Source organism: Ranitomeya imitator, chromosome 2 (assembly GCF_032444005.1).
Source record: "Ranitomeya imitator isolate aRanImi1 chromosome 2, aRanImi1.pri, whole genome shotgun sequence".
NCBI classification, from domain to species: domain Eukaryota; kingdom Metazoa; phylum Chordata; class Amphibia; order Anura; family Dendrobatidae; genus Ranitomeya; species Ranitomeya imitator.
Genome location: NC_091283.1, coordinates 290,260,471 through 290,283,261, shown reverse-complemented (window position 1 = coordinate 290,283,261; position 22,791 = coordinate 290,260,471). Strand labels below are relative to the sequence as shown.

At 44.2% G+C, this 22,791-nt stretch overlaps 1 protein-coding gene across 4 annotated transcripts in view; it reads left to right on the top strand.

The window, feature by feature from the left end:
• LOC138663244 (zinc finger protein 773-like) overlaps positions 1 to 22,791 on the top strand; it is a 46,574-nt gene that overhangs the window by 14,783 nt on the left and 9,000 nt on the right. For all 4 annotated transcript variants that reach the window (XM_069749410.1, XM_069749409.1, XM_069749413.1 and 1 more), the window contains one exon: positions 16,433 to 16,573. In XM_069749410.1, the coding sequence (XP_069605511.1) occupies positions 16,433 to 16,573 (141 nt within the window). The remainder of the gene's footprint in view (positions 1 to 16,432; positions 16,574 to 22,791) is intronic.

Genomic DNA, 22,791 nt, shown 5'->3' with positions numbered 1-22,791 from the left:
TTGATCTGCAGCGTTTTTAACGCGTTGAAAACGCATGCAAAAACGCATGTAAACGCGTGTCAATGCTGCGTTTTTTTGCCGCATGCGTCTAAAAAACGCAGCGTTGGCACGCATTTACATGCCTTTTTACATGCGTTTGCGTTTTTTGTGCACATGTCCAAAAATATCAAAGGAGCCAAACAAAGATAACCTGACACCACCAATGGGAATAGAGAGGGCGTATATGATGGGCTCTCTATATATAGACCCTAGGGGTACTGAAATTTTAACAGCTTGCTACTTTTTCCTGTGTCATGATGGATCTTTGCATGGAGAGTTTTTATTTCAACCTGGATTTCAGCTTCAAGATTTTTCTGGCCTGTGCTTTTGCTTGGGAGCAATACCGAAACCGCCAAAGATGGAGAAGGAGACAACGTAGGTGTTTTTGGAGGCACCCCATAACAGAAGTGCGTGAGAGCCGTGGAGCCTATCACACGCACTATGCCGAGCTGAATGACAACCCGGAGAATTTCCAGGAGTACACGAGAATGTCGCAAGAATTGTTCCGGGATTTGCTGTCTCGTGTCCAAGGAGCCATACGGCGACAGGACACCCAGCTCCGTAGAGCGATACCACCCGAGGAACGTCTACTGGTGACATTAAGGTGCGTTCAAAATCTAAACCAATGACCGTCCCAATTTTGTTTATTCTGACATTTTTTTTTGTGTGTGTTTTTCCTCCTTTTTTTTTTTAACCACACCATAAAAAGAGTAGATTGTAATGTTGTTTTTTGTTTGTGTTTTTCTTCTAGATTTCTTGCTACAGGGGAGAGTTTATCTTCCCTCCACTTCCAATACCGGCTTGGAATATCCACCCTGTCCGGAATAGTTGTGGACACCTGTCAGGCTTTATGGAATGTACCACGTGAGGAGTTTATACCAGTACCCACCGTGGACATGTGGCGTGAAATTGCAGATAAATTTTTGAATGTGTGTGATTTCCCCAACTGTGTAGGGGCGGTGGATGGAAAGCACATCCGCATTATCAAACCTGCCCGAACCGGATCGGAGTTTTTCAACTACAAAAAATATTTTTCTGTAGTGCTCATGGCAATAGCAGATGCGGACTGTCGCTTCATCGCCGTGGACATTGGAGCTTTTGGCCGTGGCAATGATTCCCAGACTTTCAAAAGCTCGGATATGGGCCGTCGTGTGTAATGCAACAATTTTAATTTTCCCCCTCCACAGCCTCTCCCCAACACTCAAGGCCCACCGCTGCCATTTGTTATGGTTGGGGATGAGGCCTTCCAGATGTGTGAAAATCTACTGAAGCCATTTTCCAGTCGGGACTTGGACCACACTAGAAGGATCTTCAACTACAGACTGACCAGGGCCCGGAGAACAGTAGAGTGTACCTTTGGCATTCTGGTTGCTAAATGGCGCATTCTTGCAACAGCCATAAATCTAAAGTGGAAACAGTCGACGAGGTGGTCAAAGCCTGTGTGGTTCTCTACAATTATATAATGACTATGGAGCGACCCAACATTGAACTGGATGAACCAGTTGCACACCCATTACCTGATTTCCAGCATCACCCGCTGCGGTCAACTGCAGCCATTGGTCTCATGCGGGACCAATTTTGTTTCAGATATTGGACGGGTGTCATGGCAGGACAATGCTGTGTAAATGTCCTGTTGTATCTTTATCTTTACCAGTAATTTTCTACAATGAAAAAAATATTTCAAATTAATAAACTTTAGTGTTGGTTGTGTCTCCTATCTTTTTCCTCTCCAAACAAAGGTTGCCCAAAAACGGGCAGTAGATATGAATGTAATATCATTTTTTGTAATCCAAAACCAGGAGTGGGTGATAGAGGCAGAGGTCATAGTTATTATTTTAATATCATAATTGACCTCTTATTGTTGCACTCCCTATTTTGGTTTGCAAATAATGATATAAAACACTGGCCACATACTTCTAATAATGGCAACCATGTTGATTTATTGGTAAGCTTGTTGACGTCATTGCGTCAAGACTGAGACAATCACTGTCACACTATCTATACTCGTCAAGTGTCAGAAATAATGAATTCATGATAAACATATACAGGGTCATGAATTCACAATTTCTTACACCTGGGCAGGTGAGCATAGATATGTAGCGTGTGACAACCATTGTCACCTCAATTGGTGTGTAATAGATTAGGTATAAAGAAGAGAATATGGTGAATATACAAAGCAGTTATCAACTCAATAGGTCAGGTGTCCTAACTTATGAGTTTTTGGACACCTGACCTGTTCAGTAGAGGACTGAACTGGATTTACACCATTTTCTCTTCGTACTGTCACACTAGGCATATACAAAAACAGAGTATGGAAATAAATGTTATATTTTTTGGGCCACCTCATATCTCTATACTAAAGACACACATATGGCTGCAGTCTTGTATTTTTAACTACTGGAGATATGTTGTGGCCCAAAGAATACGTGTGTGGTGAAGTTTCTTGGCGCACGGTGTGTATTGCCGGCGGCGATAGACACAATAAACCAAACATAGTTGTGGCAAAATTAAACTTTTTTTATTTAGTTAACAAATTCAAAAACTTATTTTTTGGTACCGCGACGGCTTGGGGTAGAGTGATGTAAACAGGGGGTGTGAAGAACTGAAGCCTGGCTAACCGTGGACGACGCAGAGGAGGCAGGAGAAGGAGCAATGAAACTGGAAGGGTCTGGAAGTTCGGGGATGGGGCTTGACACATGAGAGGCTTGAGACGCACTGGAAGGGTGAGACAAAACTGACAATACAGACACATTGGTAGGTGATGGGGGAGTAATACTAAGAGTTTTTTTTTTTCTGAGTTTTTGTTTGGGTTTGCCTGGTAGGGGGACGTCTTGGTGGGCTCATATGCTGTAGCGTGGTGGCAGGAGAAACGTCAGGGTCCGGCTGTACTGTCTCACAGTCCATTGCGCTTGTCAATCGCTCAGCCACGCCAGAGTCCAGCTGCGTCGTAGTGGGGGGGAACATAAAGCCCTGCCAGGGTCCTGCTGCATCGTTGGGGGGGGGGGGAACATAAAGCCCTGCCAGGGTCCTGCTACATCGGGGGGGGTCCTGCCCGGAAAGCCATGCCTGGGTCCTGCTGCATGGGGGGGTCCTGCCCGGAAAGCCAGGCCTGGGTCCTGCTGCATCGGGGCGAGTCCTGCCCGGAAAGCCATGCCTGCGTCCTGCTGCATGGGGGGGTCCTGCCCAGAAAGCCATGCCTGGGTCCTGCTGCATCGGGGGGTCCTGCCCGGAAAGCCATGCCTGGGTCCTGCTACATGGGGGGGGGGGGTCCTGCCTGGAAAGCCATGCCTGGGTCCTGCTGCATGGGTGGTGTCCTGCCCGGAAAGCCATGCCTAGGTCCTGCTGCATGGGGGGGGGCCGGTCCGATACGCCATGCCTGGGTCCTGCTGCATCGGGGGGGCCAGTCCGAAAAGCCACGCCAGGGTCCTGCGGCATCGTGGTGTCAGTGGAGGAGGTCCAAGCCGAAGCAGCGGTTGTCACGGTGGTGGCGGTGGGATGTCCAACAGCACTCGTCATGGTGTTGGCGCTGTAGTGGAGTACACCTGTGGAAGGAATTGAGGTGGCCGTGCAGTGGTATGCAGCAGAGGTAGGAATGGAGGTTAATCGTGACAGTGACGGCACAGTTGGATATGCCGCCACTGTCTGCTGTAAATTGCGACTCTGCTGCATAGCCTGCATCACACTGAGCTGGAGATCAGGGCTAAGGTGTTCCGACATGCCCTGCTCAATTTGGTTGAAAAAATGATGAGCTGGCCTCTGGACTTCGGCTTTACCTTGATCAAGGCTTTTGGTGACCTCCTGGATACGGCAATTCAAGAGGTTATGAGACACATCCATTCGGTCACTTAAAGCCTTGATTGCTTCGTGTAAAACCGAGCTCAAGTGCAAAAACTCGGCCATGAGTGACCTGTCCGAAGTCCTCTGTCGCTGCCGGGATGAGCCCGCAAAAAAGGGTGCAGTGGAAGAGGATTGCGAAAGGGGAAGACCTGATGGGCCAGCTCCCTGGTCTCCAGTTAGTGTGGAAGGCCCACCTGCTGCTGCACTGCTGGATGGCTGGGACGGGTCCGTGGCTGCCAGCTGAAGGACCGCTCCAGAACCTGGGGCGACATTCGTGCTGTGTGTGCTGTGAAAAAAGGAAACAGAAAATTAATACCAAAAAATAACCAGACGCTAAATCCTGTGGAATTTGAAAATACATATTATGGCAATGCAATACAACCGGAAGCATGTGAGAAATACTTACGTTATCTGGAGAAGGACCGGTCTTAAAAATGACAGCACATGATGGTATTTGTACAGTCTGATCCTTGCTCCTGAACCACTTGCAGCATGACTCTCTTCGCGCAGGTCCTTGTTGAAGCTGTCCTTCAGCGAACGCCAACGTGTTCTTATTTTGTCCACTGTTAAATAAAAATAAAATATAATGGTCAGTAAATGGACATTTGGCCGTGCAAAGACAACTGTGTGTGATGAAAGAAACTCCGAAGAGTTTCTTTCATCACACACAGTCAAGAGAGCACGGCCAAGGTCTCTGCTGCGACACACTGCAGTGCAATACTTACCAAATGCATTACGGACCTGTGGCGGGGCATTGTCCCAGCCATCCCACAACGCTTGGGCCACCTCACTCCATAAACGGCGGAGCGTGCTGTTCATTGAATGCTGTGGATCCCGGCTGTCCCACAATGGAACTCGCTCCTGGACCAGGGTTATCAGGAAGTCGTTGTCGATACGGTCATCGTCCCGTCGTGAAACCTAAAATTAAAAGAAAATCATTAAAGTTTGCTCAATCACATAAGGAAAAGAAAGATAACAGATGATGAGAAATGACATGAATATGAAAGTCTACATACAAAAGGATTCCAGAAGAAAAATTTAAAGAAATTCAAGGGTAAAGAAAGGAAGATTCAAGAATAGTAGAATGAGGACAGTCAGCCTTGTATACATACCCGCTGCTGTCTTCCCACCGGACCTTGACTCCGCTGCTCCGGCCCTGTCTGTACCTCAGTAGAAGTGCTCTAAAAAAAGGAAAAATCAAATTGTCACGTGTCGATGCGACAGTGAATACTTACCAAGCTGACGGGGCAAAAACTCACCTCACTGACATGCTCCACTTCCGACTGACGTGGCTGAAACTCCTCACCAGATGAATCCTCCGAAGAAGACATTCTGATGCATGTAGAAAAAAAGAAATTAGGACATGTACAGTCATGGACAAAAATTTTGAGAATGAGACAAATATTAATTTTTCCAAAGTCTACTGCTTCATTTTTTCTAATGGCAATTTGCATATACTCCTGAATGTCAGAGTGATCAGCTTAACAGCAATTACTGTACTTGCAAAGTAAATATTTGCCCAGAAAATGAACTTTAACCCCCAAAACACATTTCAACATCATTGCAGTCCTGCCTTAAAAGGAGCAGCTAACATCGTTTTAGTGATTGATCCATTAACACAGGTGTGGGTGTTGATGAGGACAGGGCTGGCGATCAATCAGTCATGATTAAGTAAGAATGACATCACTGGACACTTTAAAAGGAGGCTGGTGCTTGGTATCATTGTTTCTCTTCAGTTAACCATGGTTATCTCTAAAGAAACACGTGCAGCCATCATTGCACTGCACAAAAATGGCCTAACAGGGAAGAGTATCACAGCTACAAAGATTGTACCTCAGTCAACAATATCGCATCATCAAGAACTTCAAGGAGAGAGCTTCCATTGTTGTCAAAAAGGCTCCAGGGCGCCCAAGAAAGACCAGCAAGAGCCAGGACTGTATCTTAAAACTGTTTCAGCTGCGGGATCGGACTACCAGCAGTGCCAAGCTTGCTCAGGAATGGCAGCAGGCTGGTGTGAGTGCTTCTGCACGCACTGTGAGGCGGAGACTCTTTGAGCAAGGCCTGGTTTCAAGGAGGGCAGCAAAGAAGCCACTTCTCGCCAGAAAAAACATCAGGGACCGACTGATATTCTGCAAAAGGTACAGGGAGTGGACTGCTGAAGACTGGGGCAAAGTCATTTTCTCTGATGAATCCCCTTTTCGATTGTTTGAGACATCTGGAAAACAGCTTATTCGGAGAAGAAGAGGTGAGCGCTACCACCAGTCTTGTCTCATGCCAACTGTAAAGCATCCTGAAACCATTCATGTGTGGGGTGGCTTCTCAGCCCAGGGAATCGGCTCACTCACAGTCTTGCCTAAAAATACAGCCATGAATAAAGAATGGTACCAGAATGTCCTCCAAGAGCAACTTCTCCCAACCGTCCAAGAGCAGTTTGGCACCCAACAATGCCTTTTCCAGCATGATGGAGCACCTTGCCATAAAGCAAAGGTGATAACTAAATGGCTCATGGAACAAAACATAGAGATTTTGGGTCCATGGCCTGGAAACTCCCCAGATCTTAATCCCATTGAGAACTTGTGGTCAATCATCAAGAGACGGGTGGACAAACAAAAACCAACAAATTCTTGCAAAATGCAAGCATTGATTATGCAAGAATGGACTGCTATCAGTCAGGATTTGGTCCAGAAGTTGATTGAGAGCATGCCAGGGAGAATTGCAGAGGTCTTGAAGAAGAAGGGTCAACACTGCAAATATTGACTTGCTGCATTAACTCATTCTAACTGTCAATATAACCTAATGGTACTCATAATATGATTGCAATTATATTTCTGTATGTGATATAAACATCAGACAAACACTAATAAAAACCAGAGAGAAAATATAATTTTGGTGTCATTCTCAAAAATTTTGGCCATGACAGTAGAGCAAAAAATTTGAAAATAAAGGCATTGGTTAGGATATACTCACATTGACCTGGGTCTTGTCCTCCAAAATGCGGCCTGACAGTGTCTTGTGTTCTTGAGTCTGATGAGAAGTGTCCTGAAACTTCTCCCAAGCTCCCTTTTATCACCTTGATGCTAGGGGGTGGCTTATCAGTGTCTAGACATGCTTATCTTAATTGAAATGCATGCGTTCAAAAACGCATGCAAACGCATGTACGTAAAAAACGCATGCGTTTCCATAGACTCCAATGCATTTTTTGACGCAAAAAAACGCAAACACATGCGTTTTTATGCGTCAAAAAAAGCCTCTGAAAATTACTACATGTTGCATTTCTGCAAATAAACGCATGCAGCAAAAAAACGCATGCGTCGTAAAACGCGACCAAACGCGTATAAAAAAACCGCATGCGTTTTTAATGTTAAAGATAGGGAAAAAGACGCATGCGTTTTTTTGCATTACAAACGCAGATCAAAACGCAAGTGTGAAACCAGCCTTACCGATAACGGTATTTCTCTGATCTATGAATATATGGGTGCCATCATGGGATCAGAGAAATACCGTTATCGGTAAGTAACTACGATTTTCTCTTTCCCCCATGATGGCACCATGGAGAGATTTGCATAGATTGTAACCCTTAGGGAGGGACCACTGCCTCTAGAACCCTTCGCCCAAAGGTGAGATCAGAGGAGGTCAAGTCTAAACGGTAATGTTTGAAAAATGTAGATTGGGAAGACCAAGTGGCAGCTCTACATATCTGTTGTATTGAAGCGCCAGCTCTCTCTGCCCAGGATTATGCCACTGCTCTGGTTCAATGGGCTTTTATATTCTCCGGGATGGTTGTCCCACAGGATGAGTAGGATAGGGTGATGGCGTCTCTTATCCATCTCGCTAACGTGGCTTTCGATGCTTTCTGTCCCTTCCGTGGACCCTGGAAGCAGACAAACAGAGCCCTATCCTTCCTGCACTCCCTAGTGGCTGATAGATATTGGACCAGACACCTTTTTACGTCTAGGGTATGCAATGTTTTTTCCTCCTCATTTTTGGGGCTGGGACAAAAGGAGGGCAAAGAGATCTCTTGGGTTCTATGAAATTGTGACGCGATTTTAGGGAGGTAAGCCGGGTCAGTTCTAAGAATGACTCTGTCTTCGAGTATCTGAGTAAAGGGTGGGCATGCAGACAGCGCTTGTATATCGCTAACGCGGCGGGCCGAGGTTAGCGCCACCAGGAGCGTGATTTTTAGAGATAAGATTTTTAAAGAAGCGTCTGCCAGGGGCTCAAAGGGAGGTTTGGTTAGAGCATTTAGAACAAGGTTTAGATCCCAGGGAGGAGTAGTATGGAGAGGAATAGGCCTGGACCTATTTGAGGCTCTAATGAATCTCATGATCCAACTATTTCTGGCTAGATCATGGTGGTACAAAGCTCCCAAGGCTGCTACCTGAACCTTTAGAGTTCTTGTAGCTAGACCTTTTTCCAGTTCCTTCTGCAGGAACTCAAGGATTTTCTCTATTGGGGTTTCCCTGGTTGGGTCTGCGCCGGATACTGACATAAACTTTTTCCACACTTTCCCATATATGTTGGTGGTTACAAGCTTCCTACTCTGTAATAGAGTGGATACTAGATTGGGGGAGAAGCCTTTATCGCTTAGTAGCTTCCTTTCAAAAGCCAAGCTGTCATGTGTAGATTCTTTACATTGGGGTGAAAAACTGGTCCCTGGGATAAAAGGTTCGGAGTGTCTGGTAGAACCCAAGGGTTTGATATGGACATTTTTCTTAGCCAAGAAAACCATATTCTGAGGGGCCAGAATGGAGCTTTTACTATCACTGTTGCTCCGTCCTCCCGAATCTTCCTAGGCACTAAGGGAATGAGGGATATCGGCGGGAACACGTAAGCGAGACGATAGTTCCAGGGAATTGTGAAGGCGTCTAGAGCTACTGGGCCCCCCCGGGGATCGATTGAGCAGAATGTTTTTACTTTCTGGTTTTGACTGTTCGCAAACAGGTCTATTTCTGGATGCCCCCAAACTTTTACGATCTGGTTGAATACTGATTGTTTTAGCTCCCACTCCCCTTGTTTTATGCATGTCCTGGTCAAGAAATCTGCAGTTCGGTTTTCTGAGCCTTTTATGTGGAGAGCTGTCAAGGACTTTAGATTGTGTTCTGCTATGTGGAAGATGGATTGGGTTACCTCCATTAATGCTCGAGACCTGGTGCCCCCTTGGTGGTTTAGGTATGCTACCACTACCTGGTTGTTCGAAAAGATTTTTACGTGATGGGAGTAAATGAGTTTTAGAAAGTGCGTTAGGGCCAATTTTACCGCTAACAGTTCTTTCATGTTTGAAGAGGCTAGCTCTTGATTTTGGCTCCAATTCCCCTGTGCCACTTGATCGTCTATGTGTGCTCCCCACCCCCAGGGGCTTGCATCCGTCGTTAGGATTTTTTCTGTCGGTAGTGCCCAAGGAACCCCCTTGGTTAAATTCACTGGGTCTGCCCACCATACTAGAGAGTGTATCGTGCTTGATGAGATACTTAATTGCCCGTCTAAATTTCCGCGCAGAGATATGCTTGAATCTAAAAATTCCCATTGCAGGTCCTGGGTATGACATTGTGCCCACTGCACGGCCGGGATACAGGCTGTCATGGATCCCAGCAGGGACATCACTTTTCTCATAGTGACCGGGAACATTATCATCTGTAATGCTACCTGTGTCATTTTTTGGATCTTCGTCTGAGGAAGATAGCATTTCTGCGTGATCGAGTCTAGGACTATCCCTAAGTACTCCTGTACCTGGGTTGGCACTATTCTGGATTTGGGTATGTTTAGTAGCCAACCTAGATTCATCAGTGAAGCAATGACCAACTCCAACTGTTGTTTGCAATGTTGGGATGAGGTCTCTACCACCAGGAGATCATCCAGATAGGGAACTAATAGGACATTCTGTTTCCGTATGTGGGCCATTACTTCTGACATTATTTTTGTGAACACCCGTGGTGCGATGGCTAACTCGAAGGGGAGATCCCTGAATTGGTAGTGTTTCACTTCCCCCTGGGTAGTCACTACCAGTCTGAGATATTTTTGATGGTCCCTGTGGATAGGCACATGGTAATATGCGTCTCATAAATCTAGAACAGTCATGAAACACAAGGGAAAGAGCATTTTTACGCAAGATTTTATTGTCTCCATTTTGAAATGTTGAATCTCGAGGAAACTGTTTAGTCTTTTGAGATTTATGATCCCCCTGTGCGATCCGTCCAATTTCCTGTGAAGGAAGAGGGAAGAGTAGAAGCCCATGCCTTTTTCCTGGTAGGGGACTTCTTGTAGCACTCCCTTCTGAATTAAGTTCAAAATTTCTTCCTGAAGAGCTGACTGTTCGTGTGATTGTCTCTGAGGTGTTACCATGAAGGAATTCCCGTTCAGTGTGTAATGGTGATATTGATTCCTTCTTCCCATGTGTATAACCTTACATTTATCATTGTTAAACCTCATCTGCCACCTTTCAGCCCAAGTTTCCAACTTATCCAGATCCATCTGTAGCAGAATACTATCTTCTCTTGTATTAACTGCTTTACATAGTTTTGTATCATCCGCAAATATCGATATTTTACTGTGTAAACCTTCTACCAGATCATTAATGAATATGTTGAAGAGAACAGGTCCCAATACCGACCCCTGCGGTACCCCACTGGTCACAGCGACCCAGTTAGAGACTATACCATTTATAACCACCCTCTGCTTTCTATCACTAAGCCCGTTACTAACCCATTTACACACACTTTCCCCCAGACTAAGCATTCTCATTTTGTGTACCAACCTCTTGTGCGGCACGGTATCAAACGCTTTGGAAAAATCGAGATATACCACGTCCAATGACTCACCGTGGTCCAGCCTATAGCTTACCTCTTCATAAAAACTGATTAGATTGGTTTGACAGGAGCGATTTCTCATAAACCCATGCTGATATGGCGTTAAACAGTTATTCTCATTGAGATAATCCAGAATAACATCCTTCAGAAACCCTTCAAATATTTTACCAACAATAGAGGTTAGATTTACTGGCCTATAATTTCCAGGTTCACTTTTAGAGCCCTTTTTGAATATTGGCACCACATTTGCTATGCACCAGTCCTGCAGAACAGACCCCGTCGCTATACAGTCCCTTTAAATAAGAAATAATGGTTTATCTATTACATTACTTAGTTCTCTCAGTACTCGTGGGTGTATGCCATCCGGACCCGGAGATTTATCTATTTTAATCTTATTTAGCCGGTTTCGCACCTCTTCTTGGGTTAGATTGGTGACCCTTAATATAGGGTTTTCATTGTTTCTTGGGATTTCACCTAGCATTTCATTTTCCACCGTGAATACCATGGAGAAGAAGGCGTTTAATGTGTTAGCTTTTTCCTCGTCATCTACAACCATTGTTTCCTCACTATTTTTTAAGGGGCCTACATTTTCAGTTTTTATTCTTTTACTATTGATATAGTTGAAGAACAGTTTGGGATTAGTTTTACTCTCCTTAGCAATGTGCTTCTCTGTTTCCTTTTTGGCAGCTTTAATTAGTTTTTTAGATAATGTATTTTTCTCCCTATAGTTTTTTAGAGCTTCAATTGTGCCATCCTGCTTTAGTAGTGCAAATGCTTTCTTTTTACTGTTATTTGCCTGTCTTACTTCTTTGTTTAGCCACATTGGGTTTTTCCTATTTCCAGTCCTTTTAGTCCCACAAGGTATAAACCGCTTACAGTGCCTATTTAGGATGTTCTTAAACATTTTCCATTTATTATCTGTATTCTTATTTCTGAGGATATTGTCCCAATCTACCAGATTAAGGGCATCTCTAAGCTGGTCAAACTTTGCCTTCCTAAAGTTCAGTGTTTTTGTGACTCCCTGACAAGTCCCCCTAATGAAAGACAGGTGAAACTGTACAATATTGTGGTCGCTATTTCCTAGATGCCCGACCACCTGCAGATTTGTTATTCGCAGGTGGTCGGGCATCCGGGAGGCGTGCGGAATTTCAGTTTGAGACCTTCTCGTATTATGCCTAATATCCAGGGACTGTTTGAAATTTTTTCCCAGGCTGGAAGAAAACAAGTTAATCTCCCTCCGACCCGGGGAATACCTTCATTGTGATTTATTGTCGGGGGTGGGGGGAGGTGGGGTTTGTTGAACATAAAGCCTTTGTTCTTATTCCTTTTGTCCTCCCATCCATCTTTGTTCCCTTTTGGGGGTCTCCTCCCCATGAACTTTCTGTTCCGAAAGGGAGGCCTGTAAGACTGATTGGGGAACCCAGGAAAAGATTTTTTCTTATCTCCGGCTTTGTCTAGGATATCGTCTAATGTTGACCCAAATAAGAATTCACCTTCACATGGTATTGAGCATAGTTTAGTTTTGGTTTCCCTGGCCAGCATTTTAGCCACAGGGCACGTCTTGCGGCGTTTGAGAAGGAGGCTGACCTAGCCGCCAATCTAGCTGAATCTACCGATGCGTCAGCCAAAAAAGCTGCCGCACCTTTCATCACTGACACTGACTTTTGAATTGTCTCTCTTGAGACTTTTTCTTTTAATTGGGAATCTAAGTGCTCGAGCCATACCATTAAGGCGCGGGCCATACAAGTGGCCGCAATGGCCGGTTTTAATCCACCCCCTGCCGCTTCCCAGGATCTTTTCAAGAAAGTCTCAGCTTTTTTGTCCATTGGGTCTTTTAAGGTACCCATGTCTTTGAAGGGCAGGGCGAATTTTTTAGAGGCCTTTGCTATGGCCACATCCAATTTTGGCGCCTTACTCCAAGATGAGCAGGCTGGGTCGTCGAAAGGGTATTTTCTCTTGGGAGTTAAGAGAACTTTTTTGTCCGGTTTCTTCCGTTCTCTTTTAATTAGAGAGTGAATTTTTTCATTTATTGGGAACGCTCTTCATTTCTTTTGTTCCAGACCACTGAACATTATATCCTGCACCGTTTTTTTAGGGAGTTCATCTACCAGACCCATTGTTGTTCTGACGGCTTTTACGAGAGCGTCTGTCTCTTCTATAGGGAAGCAACTGCGTCCCCCATCTGAAGATAGCGAAGAGGTCTCGGAGGCTGATGAATCACTAGAATCAGATATTTCGCTCTCTGACTCGTCCACACTGGATTCAGGGGACCTATGGCTTGATTTGTGTTTTATCTTTGAGGTCTTAATGCCTTTCAGGGCACTCTCAACCTGGCTCTTTATTGGTGACTTTAGGTTTGAGGCAAACGCCGGGGATTTTTCCTGAATTGTTTTCTCTATGCAAGTGTTGCATAGCTTTTTCTCCCACGGCTACACATTTCTTTCCCTAGAAGAAAGAATAACTCTGTATTAAACTCATGACTTTCACGTAGGTCACTCACCCCCTGTGGACAAGAGATACCATCTCGGGCCTGGGGACTATATCCACAGCTGGATTCGTCACAGGTCGCGTTGTTTTTGCATAGGTTCGGCTGCGTTGCGACCCCGAGCGTCCACTGCTGCTGCGCTGCTGAGAGGAAGTGTTTCCCTTGCGCTGATGATGTGTATGCTGGTGCCGCTGTACCTGCGCTTGCTCAGGAGATAGTTGTATAGTCTCCTGTGCATCTTGCTGCTCCTGGTCGCTCATAGTGACCTCCGCACTGTGATTAGTGCAAAGGAGATTGAATAATCCCCATTTTCCCGCCTGGAGGTGCTACCTTTATGCCTTGCGCTGCCGGCGGAAGTGGTGATCTGCGCATGCGCACTGCTCGTTCACCTAGGGGAAGGTATAAGCGGGGACACGCTCGCGCGCCTCCGTTCTGTCTGCCGGCGCCCGCTTGCACACACTCCGGCCCAGGCGGCAATGGCGCCAGCGTTTCAGCGGTCCCACGTGTTCGGCGCTTCAGCGTTCTGTTTGCGCCTGAGACCCCATGGGACGGTAGCCGCCGCTACCCCATGCAACGCTGTGCAGCGGTACAGAGGTTATCCCGGTGACCGCCGCCACCTGCCTCTTTCCTCTTTTTTTTCTCTTGGGGAAGGCAGACTTGATACTCCTTCACTGCCTCCCCCTCCCCACTCTCCCTCAGGTCCGCCGACCTCTGCGGTGGTGCTTCAGGGAAGGAAAAAAGGGGAGAAAAACTGCTCGACCCAGCCGTGACAGGGCGCCCCCTGCTTAGAACTGAACTGGATCAGCCCCTGGTATCCCACGAAGGATCTTCAGGTACGTGCTGTAGTTTCCCCGTCAGGGACAGGAAACCAACTGATGTGGGAGAGAGGTACGCCCTTTTTCACCTGTAGGTTTCCTGTCCCTGGGGGCGGACCCCTCTCTCCGTGGTGCCATCATGGGGGAAAGAGAAATTCCGCAAAGTGTGCACACAGCCTTAGTCTGGGCAGTTGAGGGCATGGAGAGGAAGACTCCAGGAGAGGGTTGGTGCACATAGTGTTTGTGTAAGGACATTGTTAACCCTGAGTAGGCTGACCCTCAACTAGTGCAAGGACTGCACAAAATGCTACCGTTTTGTTTTGCCCAAAGGCAAGAAAATTACTTGCCACTCAGTATTTGAAAAAAATGATTCCTTCTTTATTGTACATCCAGACCAAATAGATTAAATTAAACGTTTTCAGTCCATAATGGGACCTTCATCAGAATACCCTTATTGGAGAAAACTGGAAAAGAAACACTGTGTTATAATATCCCGGTTGAAGAAAGTGAATCCACAGTTAACAGGTGTGTGCTTGATGTCATGATATTATGGGAAAAAAAGGCGGCTGTATGCGGTCTGGTGACGGTAATGCCAACTGGACCTGGTGGGGCTATTCACGTAACAGCGCTACTTGAAAATGCAAAGGACTTGTGACAGTAATGACGCTGAGTGCCTCGGTATGACATATGGCAAGCCCGCCCTTCAGTAGGAACACCCAGGAGGGGGAAAGCTAATGTGACCCTGTGGGGCTGTGACGTGGTAAGAGATAAGCAGCACTCCAGTACTTGGCATGAAACTTGCAAAGATGCTTATTACCCAGGTCCGTCATGTGGCGATACCAACGGTGAGTGAGAGGGCTATGGAGGAAAGCTGCTTTCCTCCATAGCCCACCGGTGGTATCTTACATCATACCACGTATTCATAATGTCCATCACGAGTGTTGAAGGCTTGACGTATACGAATCAGGTTGTAGGCCCCTCTGAGATCTAAAATTACCAAAAAATTATCCTGAGAATTTTTATGCAATGGCACTTAAAAGCATTTATCACAACAAAATGACCAACTGTGATTAGACAGTGGATATAAACGTAGAGGACAATAAGATTCAATACAAAGATAAACTTTTATTAATAATCATTAAAATGTCGGAACAAATAAACACAGAAATACCCAGTGGGGGGCACCCAAAGTTCATGGATAGATTACTTGCTCAAATGAAGATTAATGTAAATTAAAATAAATAATTATTTAGTATAATAAGTATGCACATAAACTAAGGCATTTACTTATAAATGGAGAGGGACACAGCCAATAAGGATAATAGATGAATGTATTAACAAAGGTCTAAACCGTGTCCAAAAGAATCAAGGGACCCCAGATCCTAATCATAGGTGGCCCTGCATAGAAAGTCTAGCCAAATGTGCACCACAGAATGAAGTTATACCTGAATACCGATGGTCATAAATTGAAGTGAGTGGTCTGGTAGTTCCCCTTCGCCACGACACGTGTTTTGCCCGTAGCTTCTTCCGGGGGCGTGCAGTAGAGAAATAGGGAGAGCTTTTTAAAGGACAAAGTGGCCAATGGTAGTGCCGTATAGAAATGCCAAGTGCCGTTTATTGGTGAGGGTCTTAAAACATAGCGGCGCATGTGTCGGTCAAGCTTCTCCACCTATTGAAAGCTCTTCAGTCAATGCGCTCCCTGGACGCAAGCAATGCCAGAGCGAAGCGCTTCCGGAAGTTCGGGGAGAGTTGACGTCACACGCATGCGCACTGTTGCAAGACATCACGTAAGGAGGAAGAGAAAGAATCTCTATTAACCCGCCGGTAAGCGCAAAGGAAAAGGAGTGATGAAAAGAGATTAAATGTGATAGAATCCCAATATATTATAAGAAAAAAGGCAATTGTATGGAATAACTTTATTAATTTATTACTGAATAATCATGACAGTGCCCAATAGAAAAATAAATAAAATATTTTAATAAATAATAATAATAAATAAAAAATTAAACTAAAAATAAAGAAAGTGAGGTGACCACATTGTGTGAATTTATTCATGAAGCTCAACAGACTTAAATTTGTTATCATAGAGTGACAAATGCAGAAAAGAAGACCCATGATAATATGTGCATCGACGTTCGTGTCTCCAGTAACTATAAAGTCATGGTCTCTTGAATGTAAACACATAGCCAGATTAAATAATCTGAAAGTGACAAGTGCAAATGTAAACAATCTACACTAGAAAGAAAAATTATACAGTGTCATGTGCAGATCCTAACCATAATAGAATCACTATCAACATCACCATACACAAAAGGTAATTGACCACACTTAAGCACCCATTAACATAAAATAATAAGTCCAACCAATTCCTAAAAAAAATACAGTAATATTATAATAAAAATAAAACGATCCCTTGATTGCTTCATTATTTTTTTTTTTTTTTGGTCCATAAGGAGGAAATCCACAACCCGACGACAACTCCCACAGTCCAACATGCCGGATCCAGGGGCACACATGTAAAGAAAATGGCACTGCAGGTAAAAAATCCATTCACGACATGGCCACGCAGAAGACCCAAGGAAAAAGCCCCCAGGGTAAGTTACCTAATAAATACAAAACACAATTAGATGTACATAAAGATAGATTGAAAGTATATAAAGAGAATTTAAAAAAAAACTAAATAAAAGAATATAAGTATATATAATAAAATGGGACAACCACAATTACAACCCAAATACCCCTAAAAAGGATACCCAATTTGCACATAGGATTGAACCTGAAATTTAAAGAAACGCTGAAAAACCCAGGCTTTCATTAAGACCCCTAGGACTCCTGGTTCCCAAGCGATATATCCAACTGCTCTCCACTTGTGACAGAGTCCTGGTCATGTCACCACCACGTGAGCCTAAATCCACCTGATCAATAGCTTTGACCACAAGGCCTCTGGAGTTTCAACCATGGTGAGCTTTAAAATGTCTGGGGAGGGACTTTAAGGCTGAATCATCATCACTAGTTTTGGCCTTCTCAATGTCCCTGACATGCTCACGTGTCCTTACCTTTAATTCCCTGGTGGTCATGCCTTTCGATGTAAACGATGTAAAACGGAAAATCCCAAAGTCATGAAGGGGTTAAAAACATCCTTTTCAAGGTGGCCATCGGTTCCTACTGTTAACTTGATATCTAGAAAGTCAGTTTCCCTATCAAATTTGAACGTCCAATCTGATGTTACGATTGTTATTGTTAACCCCAAGGGTGGTTTGCACGTTAATGACCGGGTCAATTTTTACAATTCTGACCACTGTCTCTTTATGAGGTTATAACTCTGGAACCCTTCAACGGATCCTGATGATTCTGACATTGTTTTCTCATGACATATTGTACTTCATGATAGTGGTAAAATTTATTTGATATTACCTGTGTTTACTTGTGAAAAAATTGAATTTTCGCAATTTTCCAAATTTGGATTTTTATGCCCTTAAATCACAGAGATATGTCACACAAAATACTTAATAAGTAACATTTCCCACATGTCTACTTTACATCAGCACAATTTTGGAACCAAACTGTTTTTTTTTGTTAGGGAGTCATAGGGGTTAAAAGTTGACCAGCAATTTCTCATTTTTACACCATTTTTTTTTTTTTTTTAAGGGACCACATCACATTTGAAGTCATTTTGAGGGGTCTATATGATAGAAAATACCCAAGTGTGACACCATTCTAAAAACTGCACCCCTCAAGGTGCTCAAAACCACATTCAAGAAGTTTATTAACCCTTCAGGTGTTTCATAGGAATTTTTGGAATGTTTAAAAAAGAAATGAACATTTAACTTTTTGTCACAAAAGTTAATTCAGCTCAAATTTGTTTTGTTTTACCAAGGGTAACAGGAGAAATCAGACCCCAAAAGTTGTTGTACAATTTGTCCTGAGTACGCTGATACCCCATATGTGGGGGTAAACCACTGTTTGGGCGCATGGCAGAGCTCGGAAGGGAAGGAGCGCTATTTGACTTTTCAATGCAAAATTGACTGGAATTGAGATGGGCCGACATGTCGCGTTTGGAGAGCCCCTGATGTGCCTAAACATTGAAACCCCCCACAAGTGACACCATTTTGGAAAGAAGACCCCCCAAGAAACTTAACTAGATGTGTTGTGAAAACCTTGAAGTGTTTCACTACAGTTTATAACGCAGAGCCGTGAAAATTAAAAAAAAAAAAAAAATTCCCTCAAAAATTATTTTTTCGCTCCAGTTTTGTATTTTCCCAAGCGTAACAGGAGAAATTGGACCCCAAAAGTTGTTGTCCAATTTGTCCTGAGTATGCTGATACCCCATATGTGGGGGGGAACCTCCGTTTGGGTGCACGGCAGAGCTCGGAAGGGAAGGAGCGCCGTTTGGAATTCAGACTTAGATAGAATGGTCTGCAGGCGTCACGTTGCATTTGCAGAGCCCCTGATGTACCTAAACAGTAGAAACCCCCACAAGTGACCCCATGTTGGAAACTAGACCCCCCCAAGGAACTTATCTAGATGTGTTGTGAGAATTTAGCACCCAAAGTGTTTCACTACAGTTTATAACGCAGAGTCGTGAAAATAAAAATTCTTTTTTTTTTGCACAAAAATTCTTGTTTTAGCCCCCGGTTGTGTATTTTACCAAGGGTAACAGGAGAAATTGGACCCCAAAAGTTGTTGTCCTATTTGTCCTGAGTACGCTGATGCCCGATATGTTGGGGTAAACCCCTGTTTGGGTGCACAGGAGAGCTCGGAAGGGAAGAAGCACTGTTTTACTTTTTCAACGCAGAATTGGCTGAAATTGAGATCGGACACCATGTCGCGTTTGGAGAGCCCCTGATGTGCCTAAACAGAGGAAACCCCCCAATTCTAACTGAAACCCTAACCACACACCCCTAACCCTAATCCCAACCCTAACCACACCCCTAACCCTAATCCCAACCATAAATGTAATCCAAACCCTAACCTTAGCCTCAACCCTAACCTTAATGGGAAAATGGAAATAAATAAATTTTTTAAATTTTTTTTTTTTCATTTTTCTCTAACTAAGGGGGTGATGAAGGAATGTTTGGTTTACTTCTATAGCTTTTTTTTTGGCAGATTTTTATGTTTGGCAGCCGTCACTCACTAAAAGACGCTTTTCATTGCAAAAAATAGTTTTTGTGTCTCCACATTTTGAGAGCTGTAATTTTTCCATATTTTGGTTGAGTCATGTGAGGTCTTGTTTTTTGACAGACGAGTTGATGTTTTTATTGGTACCATTGGTATGTCGGGCACGTGACTTTTTTTTATCGCTTTTTATTTCGATTTTTGTGAGGTAGAATGAACAAAAACCAGCTATTCGTGAATTTCTTTTGGGGGAGGCGCTTATACTGTTCCACGTTTGGTAAAGTTGATAAAGCAGTTTTATTCTTCGGGTCAGTACGATTACAGCGATACCTCATTTATATCATTTATTTATGTTTTGGCGCTTTTATACGATAAAAACGATTTTATATAAAAAATAATAATTTTTGCATTGCTTTATTCTGAGGACTATAACTTTTTTTTTTTTTAAATTCTGTTTATTGAGTTTTTCAACATATAACAAAACAGTCATACAATAATAGTAATTTCAACAATAACTCCCTTCCTTGAAACCCACCCTTAACCCTCCCCCATAACTTTCGTGTGCACATCTTTAACAACAAAATTATGGAATTGGTGAACGACCACTTATCCGTTGTAACAAATACCATTGCGTATTTTCAAATTGGGTACGTAGTTTCTCCCTGGTTTCTAAAGGAAGCGAGGGGATAAAAAGAGACCATGTATTCAAAAAATTACTCGATAACCTGTAGGACTATAACTTTTGTATTTTTTCGTTGATGCTGTATGGCGGCTCATTTTTTTGCGGGACAAGATGTTTTCAGCGGTACCATGGTTATTTATATCCGTCTTTTTGATCGCATGTTATTCCACTTTTTGTTTGGTGGTATGATAATAAAGCGTCGGGTTTTTTTTGGTTTTTTTTACGGTGTTCACAGAAGGGGTTAACTAGTGGGAGTTTTATAGGTCGGGTTGTTACGGACGCGGCGATACTAAATGTGTACTTTTATTGTTTGTTTTTTTTTTTATTTAGATAAATGTATTTATTGGAATTTTTTTTTCTTTTGTCTAGGAATTTTTTTTTTTTGGGTCTGTCACTGCTGTGCACTGTGTCAGATCAGCGATCACACAGGCATAGCAGGGAGGCTTCCCTGCGCCTGCTCTGAGCAGGCGCTTGGAAGCCACCTCCCTGCAGAACCCGGAAGGCCCCCGCAGCCTTTTTGGATCTGGCCTGCAGGAAGGAGGAGGTAGGAGACCCTCGGGGCAACGCGATCACATCGCGTTGCTCTGAGGGCCTCAGGGAAGCATGCAGAGAGCCCCCTCCCTGTGCAATCCTTCCCTGTGCCACCGGAATGCTGGTGTGCTGTGGTTTAATGTGCCAGGAGCGGTCCGTGGCCGCTCCTGGCACATAGTGCCGGATGTCAGCTGCGATAGACACTCGGCCACGCTCCCCCCGTGAGCGCGCCTGATCGGTGATGACGTACTATCCCGTCGATGGTCATACGGGCCCATACCACCTCGAAGGGATAGTACGTCATATGTGAGAAAGGGGTTAAGCTATTTGAATCAGATTTTCTAGTCCTGCCGGGGTGCCTTCCCAGAGGAAGAGGACGTCCTCAATGTACCTCAACCAGTTGTGGACATGGTCCATCTCCTGGACGAGGTCACTATGAAAGACGTCCCTTTCCCATGCCCCCAAAAATAGGTTTGCATACGATGGGGCACAGTAGGCACCCATCGCAGTGCATTGAATTTGCAAAAATGTCTGACCTTTGAAGATGAAGGCGTTATGAGTTAACAAAAATTCCAAAAGGATCAGAATAAAATCGGAGAGAGCTATCCAGAGAGCTGGAACTAAGGAAAAGACGTACCACCTCCAGACCTTCCTCATGGCGCATGGAGGTATATAGAGATTCAACATCCGCCGTGATAACCGTATTATCCTCAAGAATTAACTGGTCCAAACTTTGAAGGGCAGATGTTGTGTCTCTTATATATGATGGCAAATTGGCAACTAATGGTTTTAAATAAATAATCCACCAAATCAGAGATCAGTTTGCATGGTCCATTTATACCTGAAACAATCGGGAGGGTCCAATGGGTTCGTGTGTATTTTCGGGATGAGATAAAAGGTGGGGAGCCTAGGATGATCATTCCTGATACGGACCTAAAGTTTTTTGGGAAATAATACCTTCAGCAAACGCTTTTTCCATTATTTAAATCAAAAGAGCCTGAAAGGAAGATAGGGGATGGAATGTAAGTTTACGGTAGCTGTTATGATCTGGTGGTTTGGTACAACATGAGACAAGCTCTGAAGGAGGTGGTATCTACTGACCGCAAACCCTGAACCTAGCAGCGCAGCTAAAAATAGCCGTGGGGGGTACCTGACGCTCCCTAGACCCCTCGGCACAGCCTAAGATCTAACTTCCCCTAAAGATGGAAACAGGAAACCTATCTTGCCTCAGAGAAAATCCCCAAAGGAAAGATAGCCCCCCACAAATATTGACGGTGAGAGGAGGGGAAAATAACATACGCAGAAATGAAATCAGATTTTAGCATAGGAGGCCAGTCTAGCTTGATAGATAGGACAGGAAAGGATACTGTGCGGTCAGTATAAAAACTACAAAACAATCCACACAGAGTTTACAAAATCTCCACACCTGACTAAAGGTGTGGAGGGTAAATCTGCTTCCCAGAGCTTCCAGCTAACAGAAAAAATCCATACTGACAAGCTGGACAAATATAGAATCCACAGAACAATAAGTCCACAACATGTGGACTGAAATGAGCAAAGCCAGAACTTATCTTTGCAGAACTGGTCAGGAAACCAGGAGAATCCAAGCAGAGATGTGAATCCAGCCAGGAAACATTGACAAGGGGCACAGGCTGAAGAAAGAGCCAGACTTAAATAGCGGACGATAAGTGGAGGCAGCTGATGACAGCTAACTCCAAGGAGCAGCCATACCACTAGAAACCACAAGAGGGAGCCCAAGAGCAGAACTCACAAAAGTGCCACTTACAACCACCGGAGGGAGCCCAAGAGCGGAATTCACAACAGGTAGCAGAGTGGATCATTTAACAACAGAACATTCGCTTGTCGTTCATACTGGTCCCTGGGCCAGATGACAAGGTTAGCACCCTTGTCAGCTGGTTTAAAAATAACGTCATTCCATTTCTTCAACTCAGTGATGGCCTGTTGTTCCTCCATTAGTAAGATTAGAGGAACCCTTTTGATCTTTAACTAGATTTTCAGTATCCTGAGACACCAATTTGGTGAAGATATCCACCGCAGGGCAGAGGCCTAAAGCCGGAAATTTCTTGGATTTGGTAAATAAATGTTGAGGAATGGTACTTGCCTGCAGAGAGATGTTTTGCTCGACCAAGGAAATCAAAATCTCCAGGGCCTCCCTTTCTTCATCAGTAGGGAAAGAATCAGGTTCCTATCTTTGAGTGTGAAACATTTTGAGGATTAGTTTTCTAGCGAAGAGGTGAATGTCTTTTACTGATGTAAACGCATCTAAATTACGTGAAGGGGAAAAGGTTAATCCACGCTGCAATACCTTGAGTTAAACAGGAGTCAAAATATGGTTTGATAGATTAACAACGTGATTTTGAACTTTATTCCTTCGTCCCCTCTGCGCCTTGTTAAACATTTCAGGGAATTTTTTCCCCCGGTCCCCACTCCTAAGGTGGAAATCACAGGACGGCTCAAAATCAC